Here is a 17,916-nt window from a genome sequence, read left to right as displayed (position 1 = left end):
GCCACATCAATGACGACAAAACAGTAATGTGCATCAGCCACTGCCATCAGGACCACCGGAAAATACTTCTTGTAATTAAATAAGCGTGATCCTGAATGAGGAGCCTATTGCCCCCTTATGTTTGCCATCAGCTCCACCCAGGCAGTTAGGGAAGTTGGCCACAGTTTAAAAGCCTGCTGCAACCAAGTCTGGTCAGATGGGGAAGGCATCACGAGGGGCTGCAACTTCTCCGATTACGTTTCACTGTACAATGTTAGAAATTGAGGCTCTCCCAACACAAAACTGGAGGTCAGGGACGTGATTCTCCTGTGACCAAAATCTTAGCAAAATTTAAAAAAAAAGAAAAAGTTCATATATAAGGTTAATGACATGGTTTAGCACGCACATTGTCCAATATCTGTACAACCCCTTCTGTAAATGACGTATTCCACCTTCAACATTAGATGCCCACATCACAAACCACAAGTGTTTCATGTTGGCGCTTGTTCTCCCAGTGCTATTATTCTGCCATTATTACGCCACGTGAGCCCTACAGCCAACCAGCAGTCATTAGGCTGATGATCTCTCAATAGTTCTAATTTTAAGCAATTAATCTAAAAGCATAAACCGCAGCAAAAAAAGAAAAAATTGAGAATACAGCGGCTGTTTAGCAGCAGGACTCGCAATGTGACATTACCCGAAGCTGCACAATAACTGCCAGGGGCCTCGGTGACTGCTGTGGGAAAGACCGATATTAACCCCTTTCCGACATCTGTGGAAAAGTACGCTCACCGCCGGAGCCCACATCTTTCCCGGCACATCAGCTTTTTTGAACAGCAGATATGTATATAGCTGAGCTGATCAGGTTATGGAAACTTCTAGTCTGCCATAAAGACTATTGAAATATGCCAAAACTAAAAAAAAAATGTATTTAAATATATAAAAAAATAATATAAAGGTTCAAATCACGCTCCTTTTGCCCCATTAAAATATTACAATAAAAAAAATCAAACATGCACATATTAGACATTGCCGACTTCAGAATCACCCGATCTAGCAATAAGAAAAAAGGATTTACCCGACCAATCACTAAACGACGTAGGAAGAAAAAAAGTAAAAACTCCAGAATTACTTTTTTTGGGTTCGCCATGACATTGCATTAAAATACAATTAAGGGTAATCAAAAGAAAGTATCTGCGCCAAAATGGTATCATTAAAAACGTCAGCTCGGCACGCAAAAAATAAGCCCTCACCCAACCTGAGATCATGAAAAATGGAGACGCTACGGGTATCGGAAAATGGGGCAATTTATTTATTTATTTTAAACAACGTTTGGATTTTTTTTTCACCACTTAGACATGTTAAGTATCTATGAACTCGTAATGACCTGGAGCATCATAATGGCAGGTCAGTTTAGCACTTAGTGAACATATTAAAAAATAAAAATCCAAAAAACAATTGTGGAATTGCACTTTTCTTGCAATTTCACCGCACTTTGTATTTTGTCCCATTTTCAGTGGTGTTGTGTAAAAGTACAACTCGTCCCGCGAAAAACAAGGCCTCACATGACCATATTAGCAGAAAAATAAAAACGTTATGGCTCTAGGAAGAAGGGGAGCAGAAAATGGAAACGTAAAAACGGAAATACCCCTGGCCCTTAAGGGGTTAAGACTTCCTTGCCGTATTCAAGCATTTTGTCTATTAAGTTTTTTTTTATGCATTCAAATGCATCTTTTAACATTTTGGAAGAATACTTTCCCTGAATCTTTTTTTTTTTTTTTTTTTAAACCTGGGCTTCCACAAATAACTCCTCATCTGTAGAACATTTTTTTCGGATCCGTTTCTATTGACCACATGAGAAAGGTCCACACCTTGGACCGAAACGTCACCACATGGGCAATTAAAGTGCATGTAATTTTCTACTTAGGCTAGGTTCATATTGCGTTAGTGCAACCTGTTTAGCGCTAGCGGGTTGCGCTAACGCAATGTTTTTAATGGGGCCGCGTCCCGGGGTCGCGGTAACGTCCCCGCTCTCGCAGATCCCCGATCTGCGAGAGCGGGGAACGGACCGCGGGCGCGCCTCGCGCCAGGAAACACCGGCGCGTCGCTAGCGCGTGCCGAACATGGCACGCGCTAGTGCTGCGCGTTCCCATTGCCGTGAATGGGCGTGCTAACGGACGCGTTGCACAGCGTTAATTTCGCCGTGCAACGCTGTCCGTTAGCGCTTTCCCATTAACGCAATGGGAACCAAGCCTTACTGTTGTGCTGCCTCCATTTTTGGGGGATTTATTGACCTTATGGGATATTTTTAATCCATTTGGTATAATGTCCACTTGAAAACTCCAGGTAGCTGTTCACATTGAGATTTTTAGAAAATGTCTGTGTGAACAACATCTCACTCATCTTTATAGATTGCCAAATCCAGAAATTGAATTCTTATTATAGAAAAAGAATCTTCATTAAGCTGATGAACAAAGGAGTCCGCCTCCCCCGGGGTCCCTGTCCATATGAAAAATAAGTCATCCATAAAACAGAATATGACCCACCGGCAGGGGAGACCGAGCGGTGTGAGAAGACTCAGAGATCCATGAATAGGTTGGCATAACTGGGTACAAATCGTGTACCTATCCCGCGCCCCTCACCTGGCGCTATGTCACACCTCAAGAAAAATACATTGTTTTCCAACACAAATCTGATACCATCCAGCAGGAAATGTTCTTGATTGTCAGGCAATGATTTGTCCAGTCTACAATGGTGTCGGATGGTCTTAAGGCCCAAATCATGTCTAATGTTGGAATATAATGAACTTGTGTCCAGCGTAAAGAAAAATGAATAATTACCGTATTTTCCGGCGTATAAGACTTTTTAACCCTTGAAAATCATCTCAAAAGTCGGGGGTCGTCTTATACGCCAGGTAAGGTGTGTGCAGGGAGCGGTCCTGTATGGACTCTCCTTCATGCCCTGGGATCCATATTCATGTAAAAAAAAGAATAAAAAATATGGGATATACTTACCCTTCCGCGGCTCTCAGCGGTGCAAGCGACGGCCTCCGTTCCTAAGGATGCATTGAGCGAAGGACCTTCGATGACGTCACAGTCACGCAACCGGTCACGCGACTGCGACGTCATCGAAGGTCCTTCGCACAATGCATCCTTAGGAACGGAGGCCGTCGCTTGCACCGCTGAGAGCCACGGGCCATCAGAGGGTAAGTATATCCCATATTTTTTATTATTTTTTTTGCATTAATATGGATCCCAGGGCCTAAAGGAGAGTCTCCTCTCCTCCAGACCCTGGGAACCATCCGCACCACACACGCCGTATAAGATGACTGGGCGTATAAGAAGACCCCCATCTTATAAGGCGAGTATATCCCAAACTCGACATTTTATATGGAAAAGTTGGGGGTCGTCTTATACGCCCAGTTGTCTTATACACCAGAAAATACGGTATTTGGTACTTTTCAGATGAGAGGAATCCTAAATTTGGGAAGGTAACTTGATGACATAGGGCTGTAAAAACAAATCAATGTAATAAGTTTGCTGTTATACAATTAATCCCAGATATTATAGGGCGAGCCAGTGGGTTGGTGAGGCTTTTATGAATATGAGGGAGAAAATCGAAGAACGGTAATTGATGATGATTAATAAATAAAATTCCTTCTAAGTCGGACATTACCCAAAATGGATTAAAAAAATATCCCATATGGTCAATACAAGCGGATCAGAAAAAAATGTTCCACAGACAGGGAGTTTTTTGAAGAAAACCAGATAAAAAAAAAATAGGATTCAGAGAAAAGAAAAGTCCATCCAAAACATTGACAGATACTTTTGAAAGCACAAAAAAACTGAACCGGACGGACAAAAAAACTGAACCGGACGGTGTTTGAATACGGCTACGGAGTCCTTTTTAAAAGATGAAAAGGCAATTTTTGAAAAAAAAAGTTGTTGGATAACAAAATTAAATATAGTTTCATAACAACAACCAGTCAGTCTCATAGTAGCATCGCACGGCTGGGACGCCCCCTCCTGCCACTCAGGGGCCGCAGCATTGCCCCACATTTGCTGATGCCATCTTCCTGCAGATGACACCATGCCTCCTGTGACCCCGCTTCACCACCGCCGCCACCCCCAGGTAAGATACTTTAACCCCTTAACAACCAGTGGTGTTTTTTTTTTTGCATTTTAGTTTTTCCCTCCCCTTCTTCCCAGAGTCATAACTTTTTTGTTTTTTAGGCAAAATGGCCATGTCAGGGCTTGTTTTTTTTGCAGGACAAGTTGTATTTTTGAACGACAAAATTGATTTTAACATATTGTGTACTAGAAAATGGGAAAATATTCCAAGTGGTGAAATTGCAAAAAAAAGTGCAATTCCACAATTGTTTTTTTTACCATTTTCACTAAATGCTAACACTGACCTACCATTATGATTCTCCAGGTCATTACGAGTTTATAGACCCCAAACATGTCTAGGTTCTTTTTTATTTAAGCGATGAAAAAAATTTTTAATTTTGGTAAAAAAAAAAGATGACGCCATATTGCAAGACCTGTGGCGTCTCCACGAGATCTGTGGCTTTGTGAGGGCTTATTGTTTGTGCTCCGAGTTGACATTTTTATTGATACCATTTCGGTGCAGATACGATCTTTTGATCGCATGTTATTGCATTTTATTGCAATGTAGTGGCAACCAAAAAAACGTAATTCTGACATTTTTATTTTTTTCTTCTTACGCCGTTTAGCGATCGAGTTAATTCTTTTTATATATTGATAGATCAGGTTATTCTGAATGCGGCGATACCAAATATGTGTATATTTGATTTTATTTTTATTGTTTTATTTTGAATGGGGCAAAAGGAGGTTGATTTGAACTTTTATATATTTTCATTTTTTTAAATTTAAAAAAAAATAATAATTTTGGCATGCTTTAATAGTCTCCATGAGAGACTAGAAGCTGCTCTACTTTGATGTGCTCTGCTACACACAGATCGCCTGTATGTAGCAGAAATGCTCACTTGCTATGAGCGCCGACCACGAGGCGGCGCTCACACCAATACAGCTATGACAACCATAGAAGTCTGCTGGAGACCTCTGAGCTCAGCGCCGGAGCCCAAATCAAACTGAGGTATTCCGACGTAGGTGTACTATTACGCCCAATGTCGGAAAGGGATTAAACCCGGACTATAAGATGGACCCACATCTTATAAAAAATATATTTAGGGGTGTAGAAAAGCTTTACTGCTGTCCTCTATGGCTCTGTAAAGCGGGACTTTTCACTTCCTTTTTTGTGTTTTTTCTTTTTTGTCATGGCCGATTGCATCAATTCTAATGTGACGAACCCATAGGCTTTATTCACACTACGTGTCTAAATGTAACCAGGTCCACTACTCAGATAGGCTAATCTGCAGGCCAATTATAGTCTGCTTCAAAGAAGCAGAACTTTTTTCACCCTAAACATACGTGTGTGTGTGTCAGTATGTTAATATACTCACCTATCACTATCTTCTCTGGTATTCAGCGCCACCCTACTCCTCTTTAGTCACATGTTGGCGGTCTGTGTGAGCCTGAAATCTCTTTACAATGTGAGTATATGGGGCCTCGTTCTGACGCTCTATAGACTTACATTGTAAAAGCTACGTCCAGGTCAAGAAGAGGAAAAATGCAGCATGAGCAGGAAAGTCTGCAGAGCAGTGACATCACTGAGAAGAGCAGCTGAACAATGGTGGATCCTGGACAGAGCGTCAGAGCAGCGCTGAATCCTGGACAGAGCGTCAGAACAGCGCTGGATCCTGGACAGAGCGTCAGAACAGTGCCAGATCCTGAAGAGAGCAGCGTTGGATTCTGGAGAGAGCAGCAGAGCAGCGCTGGATCCTGGAGAGAGCAGTATTTATATGTAGTAAAGCAAGTAATGGCAGTAAACTAGGTTCTGTTTCTGCCTCTTTAGGTTAAAGGAGTTTTCCGAGTTCTATAAGACACATTTCTCTAGTCCCTCTGTCCCTGCAGGTTGCTGAATCGCGAGTGCGCTGTTCACACACTGTCATGATTCCCCTCTTGTCACAACTTTGTTGTCGGGTATCCCGGGATCAGAAACTCCTTCCCTGTCCCTAGTGCTAGAGGGCGCCCATCTCGCCCTTTTGCCTGGGTTACTTCTGATGGTGAAGAAGCCGAGGCCACGTAGCTTGCCTTAGCTCCTGAATCCGCCCCCAGTCTGTACCCTTCACTCACACAGGGAAGAGGGGAGTAGTAGTGTACTGTGATACACCAACCAAACTAACAAGGTAATACAAACAGGAGTAACAAAAAATACCACACATACAAATATACTCACACATATAATAGAGGTAAACACCGGGGAGTGGAGAATGAGGTTAAGCCAAAGTAGGAGAAGAAAGGGAATTATCTCACACTCAAAACCTAGCAATTATCACAGATAAATCCACCAAACGCCTTCTCCAATAACCACCAGCAACAAACTCCAGCCATGCAGCATAAGCTAGTTCCGACAATGAGTGTTAGCCAGGATGGGAGTGGCTAACAGTACACAGTTGAGAGCCTTTGCTCCAGGAGGTCCCAACAGAGCAGATTAACACCTGCATTGCCCAAACAAATGTTCACCATTTATAAGAATGTAAAGTGCTTTAATTCATGCAGGAGTAGGAGAAATCAGACTCTGTGGTCTTCTGGCTCTTCTCTGTTGCGGTAAACCCATGACAGTACCCCCTCTTCTAGGGATCTCCAGAACTTCAGAATCGGGCATATCAGGGTGTTCCACTTGTAAAGTCCGGATCAGCATGGCTGCATGGACGTTAGATGCTGGTGCCCACATCTTCTCTTTAGGACTGTATCCCTTCCAGTGTACCAGATAATGAAGCAACCGAAGAACTAAGCGAGAATCAACAATCTTGGCTATTTTAATTTGCAAATTTCCATTCATGACAGGAGATGGTGGAATCAGTGATGGTACTAAGGACACATCGTATTTTTTTGGGAGTAGAGATCGATGAAACACATTACGGATCCTATATGTGAGTGGCAAAGCAAGGTGGAATGCTACGGGATTGATGACGGCCACAATCTTATAAGTACCAATGAACGTTGGACCCAGTTTCCAAGAGGGAACCTTCAACTTAATGTTCCTTGAGGACAACCACACCAAGTCACCAACACACAGATCCAGAAGTACCAAACATCTCCGATCAGCCACACTCTTATATTTGGACCCCATCTTTTTCAAATTATCAATAACCACACAGATGTAATAGATGATGAAAATCGTTCTTCAGGTATTCCATAAGAACGATTCCTATTAAATGAGCTGAACTGAGGATGAAACCCATATGACCCGAAAAATGGGGACTTGCCAGTAGACTCATGACAGTGATTATTTACCGCAATTTCAGCTAGAGGTAAGTAGGTAACTCAATCCTCCTCTTTCTTAGACACAAAACACCTAAGATAAGACTCAAGATTCTGGTTAACCCTCACTTTGCCCATTAGACTGTGGGTGAAATTCAGAAGAGAATGACAAGCGGATCTCCAAACGAGTGATAAATGCCCTCCAAAATTTTTAATAAACTGATCTGACACAATATCAGTAGGGATCCCATGTCCCCCAGGCCAAAATTTGCCAACCAGCCCCTGCCTTCAGCCATGTTTAATTTGTAAATAGTTGGATAATTCACATTTTTGAATATAACATAGTAACATAGTAACATAGTTAGTAAGGCCGAAAAAAGACATTTTTCCATCCAGTTCAGCCTACAGGTCCTTCTCAAAAAATTAGCATATAGTGTTAAATTTCATTATTTACCATAATGTAATGATTACAATTAAACTTTCATATATTATAGATTCATTATCCACCAACTGAAATTTGTCAGGTCTTTTATTGTTTTAATACTGATGATTTTGGCATACAACTCCTGATAACCCAAAAAACCTGTCTCAATAAATTAGCATATCAAGAAAAGGTTCTCTAAACGACCTATTACCCTAATCTTCTGAATCAACTAATTAACTCTAAACACATGCAAAAGATACCTGAGGCTTTTATAAACTCCCTGCCTGGTTCATTACTCAAAACCCCCATCATGGGTAAGACTAGCGACCTGACAGATGTCAAGAAGGCCATCATTGACACCCTCAAGCAAGAGGGTAAGACCCAGAAAGAAATTTCTCAACAAATAGGCTGTTCCCAGAGTGCTGTTTCAAGGCACCTCAATGGTAAGTCTGTTGGAAGGAAACAATGTGGCAGAAAACGCTGTACAACGAGAAGAGGAGACCGGACCCTGAGGAAGATTGTGGAGAAGGACCGATTCCAGACCTTGGGGAACCTGAGGAAGCAGTGGACTGAGTCTGGTGTGGAAACATCCAGAGCCACCGTGCACAGGCGTGTGCAGGAAATGGGCTACAGGTGCCGCATTCCCCAGGTAAAGCCACTTTTGAGCTACAGAGAAGCAGCACTGGACTGTTGCTAAGTGGTCCCAAGTACTTTTTTCTGATGAAAGCAAATTTTGCATGTCATTCGGAAATCAAGGTGCCAGAGTCTGGAGGAAGACTGGGGAGAAGGAAATGCCAAAATGCCTGAAGTCCAGTGTCAAGTACCCACAGTCAGTGATGGTGTGAGGTGCCATGTCAGCTGCTGGTGTTGGTCCACTGTGTTTCATCAAGGGCAGGGTCAATGCAGCTAGCTATCAGGAGATTTTGGAGCACTTCATGCTTCCATCGGCTGAAATGCTTTATGGAGATGAAGATTTCATTTTTCAGCACGACCTGGCACCTGCTCACAGTGCCAAAACCACTGGTAAATGGTTTACTGACCATGGTATTACTGTGCTCAATTGGCCTGCCAACTCTCCTGACCTGAACCCCATAGAGAATCTGTGGGATATTGTGAAGAGAAAGTTGAGAGACGCAAGACCCAACACTCTGGATGAGCTTAAGGCCGCTATTGAAGCATCCTGGGCCTCCATAACATCTCAGCAGTGTCACAGGCTGATTGCCTCCATGCCACGCCGCATTGAAGCAGTCATTTCTGCCAAAGGATTCCCGACCAAGTATTGAGTGCATAACTGAACATTATTATTTGTTGGTTTTTTTGTTTGTTATTAAAAAACACTTTTATTTGATTGGATGGGTGAAATATGCTAATTTATTGAGACAGGTTTTTTGGGTTATCAGGAGTTGTATGCCAAAATCATCAGTATTAAAACAATAAAAGACCTGACAAATTTCAGTTGGTGGATAATGAATCTATAATATATGAAAGTTTAATTGTAATCATTACATTATGGTAAATAATGAAATTTAACACTATATGCTAATTTTTTGAGAAGGACCTGTATATTCCATCATAATAAATCCCCAGATCTACGTCCTTCTACAGAACCTAATAATTGTATGATACAATATTGTTCTGCTCCAGGAAGACATCCAGGCCTCTCTTGAACCCCTCGACTGAGTTCGCCATCACCACCTCCTCAAGCAAGCAATTCCAGATTCTCACTGCCCTAACAGTAAAGAATCCTCTTCATGTTGGTCGAAAAACCTTCTCTCCTCCAGACGCAAAGAATGCCTCCTTGTGCCCATCACCTTCCTTGGTATAAACAGATCCTCAGCGAGATATTTGTATTGTCCCCTTATATACTTATACATGGTTATTAGATCGCCCCTCAGTCGTCTTTTTTCTAGACTAAATAATCCTAATTTCGCTAATCTATCTGGGTATTGTAGTTCTCCCATCCCCTTTATTAATTTTGTTGCCCTCCTTTGTACTCTCTCTAGTTCCATTATATCCTTCCTGAGCACCGGTGCCCAAAACTGGACACAGTACTCCATGTGCGGTCTAACTAGGGATTTGTACAGAGGCAGTATAATGCTCTCATCATGTGTATCCAGACCTCTTTTAATGCACCCCATGATCCTGTTTGCCTTGGCAGCTGCTGCCTGGCTCTGGCTGCTCCAGGTAAGTTTATCATTAACTAGGATCCCCAAGTCCTTCTCCCTGTCAGATTTACCCAGTGGTTTCCCGTTCAGTGTGTAATGGTGATATTGATTCCTTCTTCCCATGTGTATAACCTTACATTTATCATTGTTAAACCTCATCTGCCACCTTTCAGCCCAAGTTTCCAACTTATCCAGATCCATCTGTAGCAGAATACTATCTTCTCTTGTATTAACTGCTTTAGATAGTTTTGTATCATCTGCAAATATCAATATTTTACTGTGTAAACCTTCTACCAGATCATTAATGAATATGTTGAAGAGAAGAGGTCCCAATACCGACCCCTGCGGTACCCCACTGGTCACAGCGACCCAGTTAGAGACTATACCATTTATAACCACCCTCTGCTTTCTATCACTAAGCCAGTTACTAACCCATTTACACACATTTTCCCCCAGACCAAGCATTCTCATTTTGTGTACCAACCTCTTGTGCGGCACGGTATCAAACGCTTTGGAAAAATTGAGATATACCACGTCCAATGACTCACCGTGGTCCAGCCTATAGCTTACCTCTTCATAAAAACTGATTAGATTGGTTTGACAGAAGCGATTTCTCATAAACCCATGCTGATATGGAGTTAAACAGTTACTCTCATTGAGATAATCCAGAATAACATCCCTCAGAAACCCTTCAAATATTTTACCAACAATAGAGGTTAGACTTACTGGCCTATAATTTCCAGGTTCACTTTTAGAGCCCTTTTTGAATATTGGCACCACATTTGCTATGCGCCAGTCCTGCGGAACTGACCCCGTCGCTATAGAGTCCCTAAAAATAAGAAATAATGGTTTATCTATTACATTACTTAGTTCTCTTAGTACTCGTGGGTGTATGCCATCCGGACCCGGAGATTTATCTATTTTAATCTTATTTAGCCGGTTTCGCACCTCTTCTTGGGTTAGATTGGTGACCCTTAATATAGGGTTTTCATTGTTTCTTGGGATTTCACCTAGCATTTCATTTTCCACCGTGAATACCGTGGAGAAGAAGGTGTTTAATATGTTAGCTTTTTCCTCGTCATCTACAACCATTCTTTCCTCACTATTTTTTAAGGGGCCTACATTTTCAGTTTTTATTCTTTTACTATTGATATAGTTGAAGAACAGTTTGGGACTAGTTTTACTCTCCTTAGCAATGTGCTTCTCTGTTTCCTTTTTGGCAGCTTTAATTAGTTTTTTAGATAAAGTATTTTTCTCCCTATAGTTTTTTAGAGCTTCAATTGTGCCATCCTGCTTTAGTAGTGCAAATGCTTTCTTTTTACTGTTAATTGCCTTTCTTACTTCTTTGTTTAGCCACATTGGGTTTTTCCTATTTCTAGTCCTTTTATTCCCACAAGGTATAAACCGCTTACACTGCCTATTTAGGATGTTCTTAAACATTTTCCATTTATTATCTGTATTCTTAATTCTGAGGATATTGTCCCAGTCTACCAGATTAAGGGAATCTCTAAGCTGGTCAAACTTTGCCCTCCTAAAGTTCAGTGTTTTTGTGACTCCCTGACAAGTCCCCCTAGTGAAAGACAGGTGAAACTCTACAATATTGTGGTCGCTATTTCCTAGATGCCCGACCACCTGCAGATTTGTTATTCTGTCAGGTCTATTAGATAGTATTAGGACTAAAAGTGCTGCTCCTCTGGTTGGATTCTGCACCAATTGTGAAAGATAATTTTTCTTGGTTATTAGCAGAAACCTGTTGCCTTTATGGGTTTCACAGGTTTCTGTTTCCCAGTTAATATCCGGGTAGTTAAAGTCCTCCATAACCAGGACCTCATTATGGGTTGCAGCTTCATCTATCTGATTTAGAAGTAGACTTTCCATGGTTTCTGTTATATTTGGGGGTTTGTAACAGACCCCAATGAGAATTTTGTTACCATTTTTCCCTCCATGAATTTCGACCCATATGGACTCGACATCCTCATTTCCTTCGCTAATATCCTCCCTTAAAGTGGACTTTAGACAAGACTTTACATAGAGACAAACCCCTCCTCCTCTCCGATTTTTACGATCCTTTCTAAACAGACTGTAACCCTGTAAGTTAACTGCCCAGTCATAGCTTTCATCTAACCATGTCTCGGTTATTCCCACTATGTCAAAGTTACCTGTAGATATTTCTGCTTCTAGTTCTTCCATCTTGTTTGTCAGGCTTCTGGCGTTTGCGAGCATGCAGTTTAGAGGATTTTGTTTTGTTCCAATCTCCTCACTGTGGATTGTTTTAGAAATGTTCTTACCTCCCTTCTAAATATGTTTTCCTAGGTCTTCTTTGTTCGAGTCTAATGTTTTTCTTCCCGTCCCCTCTTCTTCTAGTTTAACGCCCTCCTGATGAGTGTAGCGAGTCTTCTGGCAAATGTGTGTTTCCCAGGTTTGTTGAGGTGTAGTCCCCTTTTTGCTCAATAATGTATTACTATGTCATGATGTGAATATGTTGAGGGGGGCAGGAGCTGGTACTGTCTGTGTTATGTAACTGACACCGGCTTATAGCCTCAGTGATTAGAGCCAGGTCCGATCGCTAACAGTTAAATGAGGGTACTTGTTCATAACGGTGATGGTGTTAAGATGCCTGTAGTCTATGCATGGACGTAATTATCCGTTCTTCTGCACGAAGAAGAACACCGCCTCCGCAGGTGACACTGACTTCCTAATGAATCCTCTTGCCAGATTCTCCTGGATGTATTGTGACATTGCCTTCATCTCTGGGAGAGACAGGGGATAGACACATCCCCGAGGAGGCTCTGCCCCTGGCAAGAGGTCAATAGGACAGTCATAGGGGCAGTGAGGCGGAAGAATCTCTGCAGCTCTCTTGGAGAATACGTCCGCATAAGACCAGTAGTGTTTGGGGAGAGAGGTAAGATCTGCGGGTATCTCTGTAGTAGCAACCTGAATGCACTCCCTCTGACATCTGCTGTCACAAGATTTACTCCAACCCAGAATTCTCCCAGAGGACCACTCTATATGTGGAGAGTGGTAACGCAACCAAGGTATCCCTAGAAGAATCTCGTCTATTCCCTCAGGAATGATGAGAAGGGAAATTATCTCCTGATGGGATGGGAACATAGATAATGTAAACAGGATAGTCTGGTGTGTAATCTGTGAGGGCAGTGTCGACCCATTCACCACTCTTACGGTCAATGGTTTGGCTAGCATAACCAGGGGTATTGCGTGCCGTTGGGCGAAGGCAGAGGACATGAAATTTCCCTCCGCCCCGGAATCCACACAAAGCTCAACCGTAAAAGTGGAAGGGCCAAAGGTAATTGTCCCCTTGAAGGACAATTTGGAGGAAAATGCCGCTGTATCTAGTGAACCTCCTCCTACAGTTACTAGACGCGGTCGTTTCCCTGCCACTGTGGACACTTCTTGGAATAATGTCCTGATTGCTGGCAGACATTACAGACCATGGGTGTTCGAGCAGCCCGAGACTTAGGGCCCGCTCGGTTAACCTCCATGGCCTCATACAGCTTGGACGCCTGGACAGGAGACTCAAGAGGCTTGGTGAAGGTAGGCGCCAAACGAAACCTTTGCCTACACTGGGCTCGCTCCAACCTTCGCTCGTTAAAACGGAGGTTAATGCGAGTGGATATAGTTATTAATACCTCCAGTGTAGCTGGAATCTCCCTAGTGGCCAAGGCGTCCTTCACATGGTCAGAAAGTCCTTTCCAAAACACAGGAATAAGGACTTTATCTGGCCGCTCCAGCTCAGATGCTGAAGTCAGGAAGTGGACGGCAAATTGACTGACCATGGACGAACCCTGTGTCAATGCCAGCAGTTGGAGCACCGAATCATGGGTGACGCGAGGTCCCATAAAGACCTGTTTCAGAGTGTCCAGGAACCTTGGAGCACTCTGCACCACATGATCATCACGCTCCCACAGCGGCATTGCCCACTCCAATGCCCTGCCCGACAGAAGGGATATAATAAATCCAGTTGCTGGAAGTACCGCTGCAGTCGCTGTTAGTCCTCCATTGCAAGCCAGAACCTGGTGCTAATGTAATGGTAGGACTGGCGGAATGAACCAAATAATAATTAGAGAGGATTTGAGGTGCGTTCGCAGTCCGGGGTCCACCGTGCAGAAAGGACACCTGCTGCTCGGTAATAGCGGACTAGATGGCGGTATAAAGAGAATAAACAAACGGGGTTAGCTTCACCCAGTGTGAAGGAAATGAACCTTGTTACTTCACAGGGCAGTAATACCGCACAGAGAGCACAAGTAAAGTAAAGAGTCAGAAATTTGTCCCACGACACGGGAAAAGAGTTCCTCTAGACCTCTTTTGCTCAACACCGCTACTGTGGTGTCAGAGATAGAAAAGAACTCATAATTTACTGCACAAGAGTGCATACAGAGCCGCACTGGCAGACGCCACTAACCACCCTAACAAGGGCCAGGAAAGCGCATGGCGCCGCACTGGCGGTTGCTGCTGAGAGACGCTGAATTGTGTGCTGGATGTGCAGAGTAGCACTGTCTGGCGCTAGGTAGCTTCCACCATTCGCGAGCAGGCAACAACGCTAGGGATGGAAATGATTCGGAGCTTTCATCCATCGACAGTCATACATCCACACACATTAGCAAGTTTACACTAGCGCATGGCCGAGTGGCCATGCAAACCTTTTATAGCAGTAGCGCTCCGGGACCTTTGTGATGGTCCAATAGGACCTGAGTATGTGACCCCCGACCTCCAATGGGAGGTCGTCCCATGGGCATGCTCTGAATAGGAAAAGGCCTGCTCGCTGCTGATTAGTGCTGGCTACAAAGGCAGAGCCTGGAAAGGCAGCAGTAACCATTCGCACAGTATCAGCTTGAGCCAGACGCTGGGACCGACGTCTCCACTGAGCAGGTTCCACTGCGGCTGGAGGATAATGGGAGACCGCAGCGGACATGGTTCGAGATTCCCCCTGTGCAGCGACGGGAACTCGACACCTAACACTTTTGATGAAGAAAAGTAAAATCCATCCCACCACGTCACGGTGACCCTAATCGGGACGGTCCAAACAGTCACTGTGACGTGGTGGGATGGCTTTTACACTTTTGATTAAAATTATGTTAAATAAATCACTCTGTTATTTTCATGCACTATTGCTTTTTACTTATTTACTGCAGGGTATTTGCTTATTATGTTTTTAGTGGCCTGTGTGAACAGGCGCCTACACGATGCATGCATACCAACTTATACTCAAGTTAATCTTTTAGGTTCTTTTTAAGTAGAAAAACAAAATTGTATGTATTTAGCATCAGAATAAATAAACCAACCGATAGAACATAATGAGCTTTTTTTAAATGAAAATTGGATAAAACTGGCTCCTCATGAAAACTCCTGGTCAGTATTGTTTTATTATGTTTTTTTTACATTTTTATATTCTGCTAATTTAATTTATTGCACAGAAATATTATTAATAATGATTCAAATACCAGTTCTACATGTGGAGAGACGAGACGCTCATACTGATCCTCTGTGCCCCTTGTTATATTTGGAGACATACAGAATCTCTTCACGACAATTTGGAGATATTGACCAAAAATTACTAAGACTGGAATTTTCCAGAGATAGTTGGTGACTAGAACGTCCATTTTCATGGGGAAACTTTAGGGTCACATTTACATATAAAGAACCAGGATAATAATTGTTTATAGTGAAAAGAAGTTTTTTTAAGAATAAAATAACAATCAAGTAAACAATGAACAACTATTTACAAAAGCCGGAAAGCTGGCAGGGTTTGTAAGGGATGGGTAGTTGAGGTCGAAAGGTAGAGGGGTTTTGGTAAGTGGTGTTAGAATAAGATGTGGAGGGGGAGTTCAAATTTGATGGTGAAGGATAGTTATACAGGGGTATGGATGGGAAATTTGGGTAAAGCATAAGAGGATGAACACTGGGAGGGGCAACCACATTAGGAGGAACGTAGCTGGAATTAGACGTAGGAAGATTCCACAGAATCATTGGGAAAGATGATGCGGGGTCTGCAGATGAAGATGTGGATGATGGAGCAGAAGCTTCTATTTTGATGGAATCTTTCGCAATTGAAAAAGTGTGATGGTCATCTAAAGGCCTGTATGGCTGTCCATGGATAATGAATGGGGCCAGGTCCAGGTGGTAGATATCCTGCCTGCTGACCGCCGTGTTCTGAAGCTTCATGGCCTCACGTGGAATCCGACTCACATCCACTGTCCAGAAGTTTCCTTTGGCCTGAGTCTGGTTTGGATCTTTTAGTACCTGAAATAAAGGTGAAATAAATTCAGATAAAGGTTCATTTAAAATTCTAATTTCTACAATATAAACTCACTACTGTATATAGACGTCATAGAGAAGAAATGATTATGTGATAATAACTTTAGTAGAAAACTCTGGGATAATTTAAGTTTGTTTATAGATTTCTTTAGGAGGGAAAATTTATCAGTAACATTAGAATTGCAAAATACATTTTTTATTACTATGCAACAAAGTTATACCTTCTAAAAACAAGTCATCTCGTTTTAAAAAGTGTAATAAAGGACACCTAACATTAAGCAGGTGAGATTTGAGATAGAAAATTGTTACTGAGGTTATAAATATTTAGTGAGATGAAGAGAAGTCCGGCCTCATTAGAGGAGAGATACAGCGCTGTGTGATGGGGATTATGGAGGAGAACCTGGAATCTACTAAGGGAATTAGGATAATATTACATTTTGCACCAGAACTGAAGTGTCCAGAAAGTGAGATCAGGTCTAAGAGACAATTGTAAAATGCTCCAATGTTATTAGATCTTGTATTAGACACATCACATATCTGAGGCTGAAAATTGGACGAGAGTCATTACAAATGTAACTTATCCCGGGCACCAGTTTGATGATTTTGCCCAATTTCCACCATTTTTACCATCATATAAAATTATGCATTTTACAATATAAATAAATCTCCACCTAGATATATAAAAAACAGCAATGTCCATTAGAAGAGAATGTTGTAAATGACCACACTGATTCCTCACCTTTCTGAAGCAGTCGTTAGAGGACAGGTTGTGTCTGACCGAGTCTTTCCACCCTTGGTATCGTCCCTTGAAGACGGGGAAGAAGTAGCTGATCTTCTCTAAAATCTGAAGGCAAAAAAGATAAACAAAAACATTCAATCTTGTAAATTAGTTAATAACAGTGATCCCCTGTGAATTCTCCTTTCCTAATAAATATACATTAAAAATTACAGTTTATACGGAGGGTAAAGAACCAGCAGGAAGTTTATAATTTGAACCTAGAAGTTTCTGGCTGTTATAACATGTGACAGTATATTCCCACCATGCGTCAAAGTCTTGTAATTAAATATTTGTTGTGATTTTTTTTCTGTGTATATGACTGAAGGAAAAATGGAGCAAAAGTAAAAATGTCTCCACTTCGCTAAAGTACAGGCTTCAAAGATTTGTTGTTCTCTCTAGGAATCCTAAGTAGATTCCCACTAACTTATTCCTTGATATCATCGTTCTCTTACCTGCGACAGCTTCAGCTTCTTGTCTGGGACACTTAGGATCACCAGCGCAATCATGGCCAGGTATGTGTATGGAGGTTTCGAATATCGCTGGTAATTCTTCTTCTTTCCCCCAGAAGTTTTCTCCTCCTGACTTGTTGTCAATGCTTGGTCACGCTGTGCACTTTCTCCTGGACCACAGTCCAAGTTGGAGTCCATCTCTAGCATCTTCTCCATGCTGAACACGTTGGGTGTTGGCATATCGATGGTTTCACAAGCTTGGAGGTTTGAGCTCATGTCGCACAGATGTCTTCAGATGCCAATATTAGATGTGATGTGACTATGGGCCAGGGAAGAGGCCTTTATAAGGGCTGGTGGTCACCCCTTATCCGGCTTTGTTATGTTAATACCCCCAAAACAACATGGAGCCCTTTGCTGGTAACACCTCAACTGTTATTGAAAGACCTTCATCCAAAAAGTCAATAGCACTGTGAATACACAAAGTTTCAGTTCTTAGGTG

General features: G+C 42.3%; 1 protein-coding gene across 1 annotated transcript; it reads right to left on the bottom strand.

The window, feature by feature from the left end:
* Positions 1-15,650: 15,650 nt before the first annotated feature.
* On the bottom strand, positions 15,651-17,693 carry LOC138653157 (forkhead activin signal transducer 3-like). Its single transcript, XM_069743215.1, has 3 exons — positions 17,421-17,693; positions 16,930-17,034; positions 15,651-16,175 (listed from the first exon to the last, which is right to left on the bottom strand). Exons 1-3 carry the CDS (start codon positions 17,691-17,693, stop codon positions 15,651-15,653), a joined length of 903 nt encoding a protein of 300 aa, XP_069599316.1.
* Positions 17,694-17,916: the final 223 nt, after the last annotated feature.

The sequence above is a fragment of the Ranitomeya imitator genome, unplaced genomic scaffold (genome assembly GCF_032444005.1).
Source record: "Ranitomeya imitator isolate aRanImi1 unplaced genomic scaffold, aRanImi1.pri SCAFFOLD_305, whole genome shotgun sequence".
NCBI classification, from domain to species: Eukaryota; Metazoa; Chordata; class Amphibia; order Anura; family Dendrobatidae; genus Ranitomeya; species Ranitomeya imitator.
This window is presented reverse-complemented; position numbering and strand designations above follow the sequence as displayed.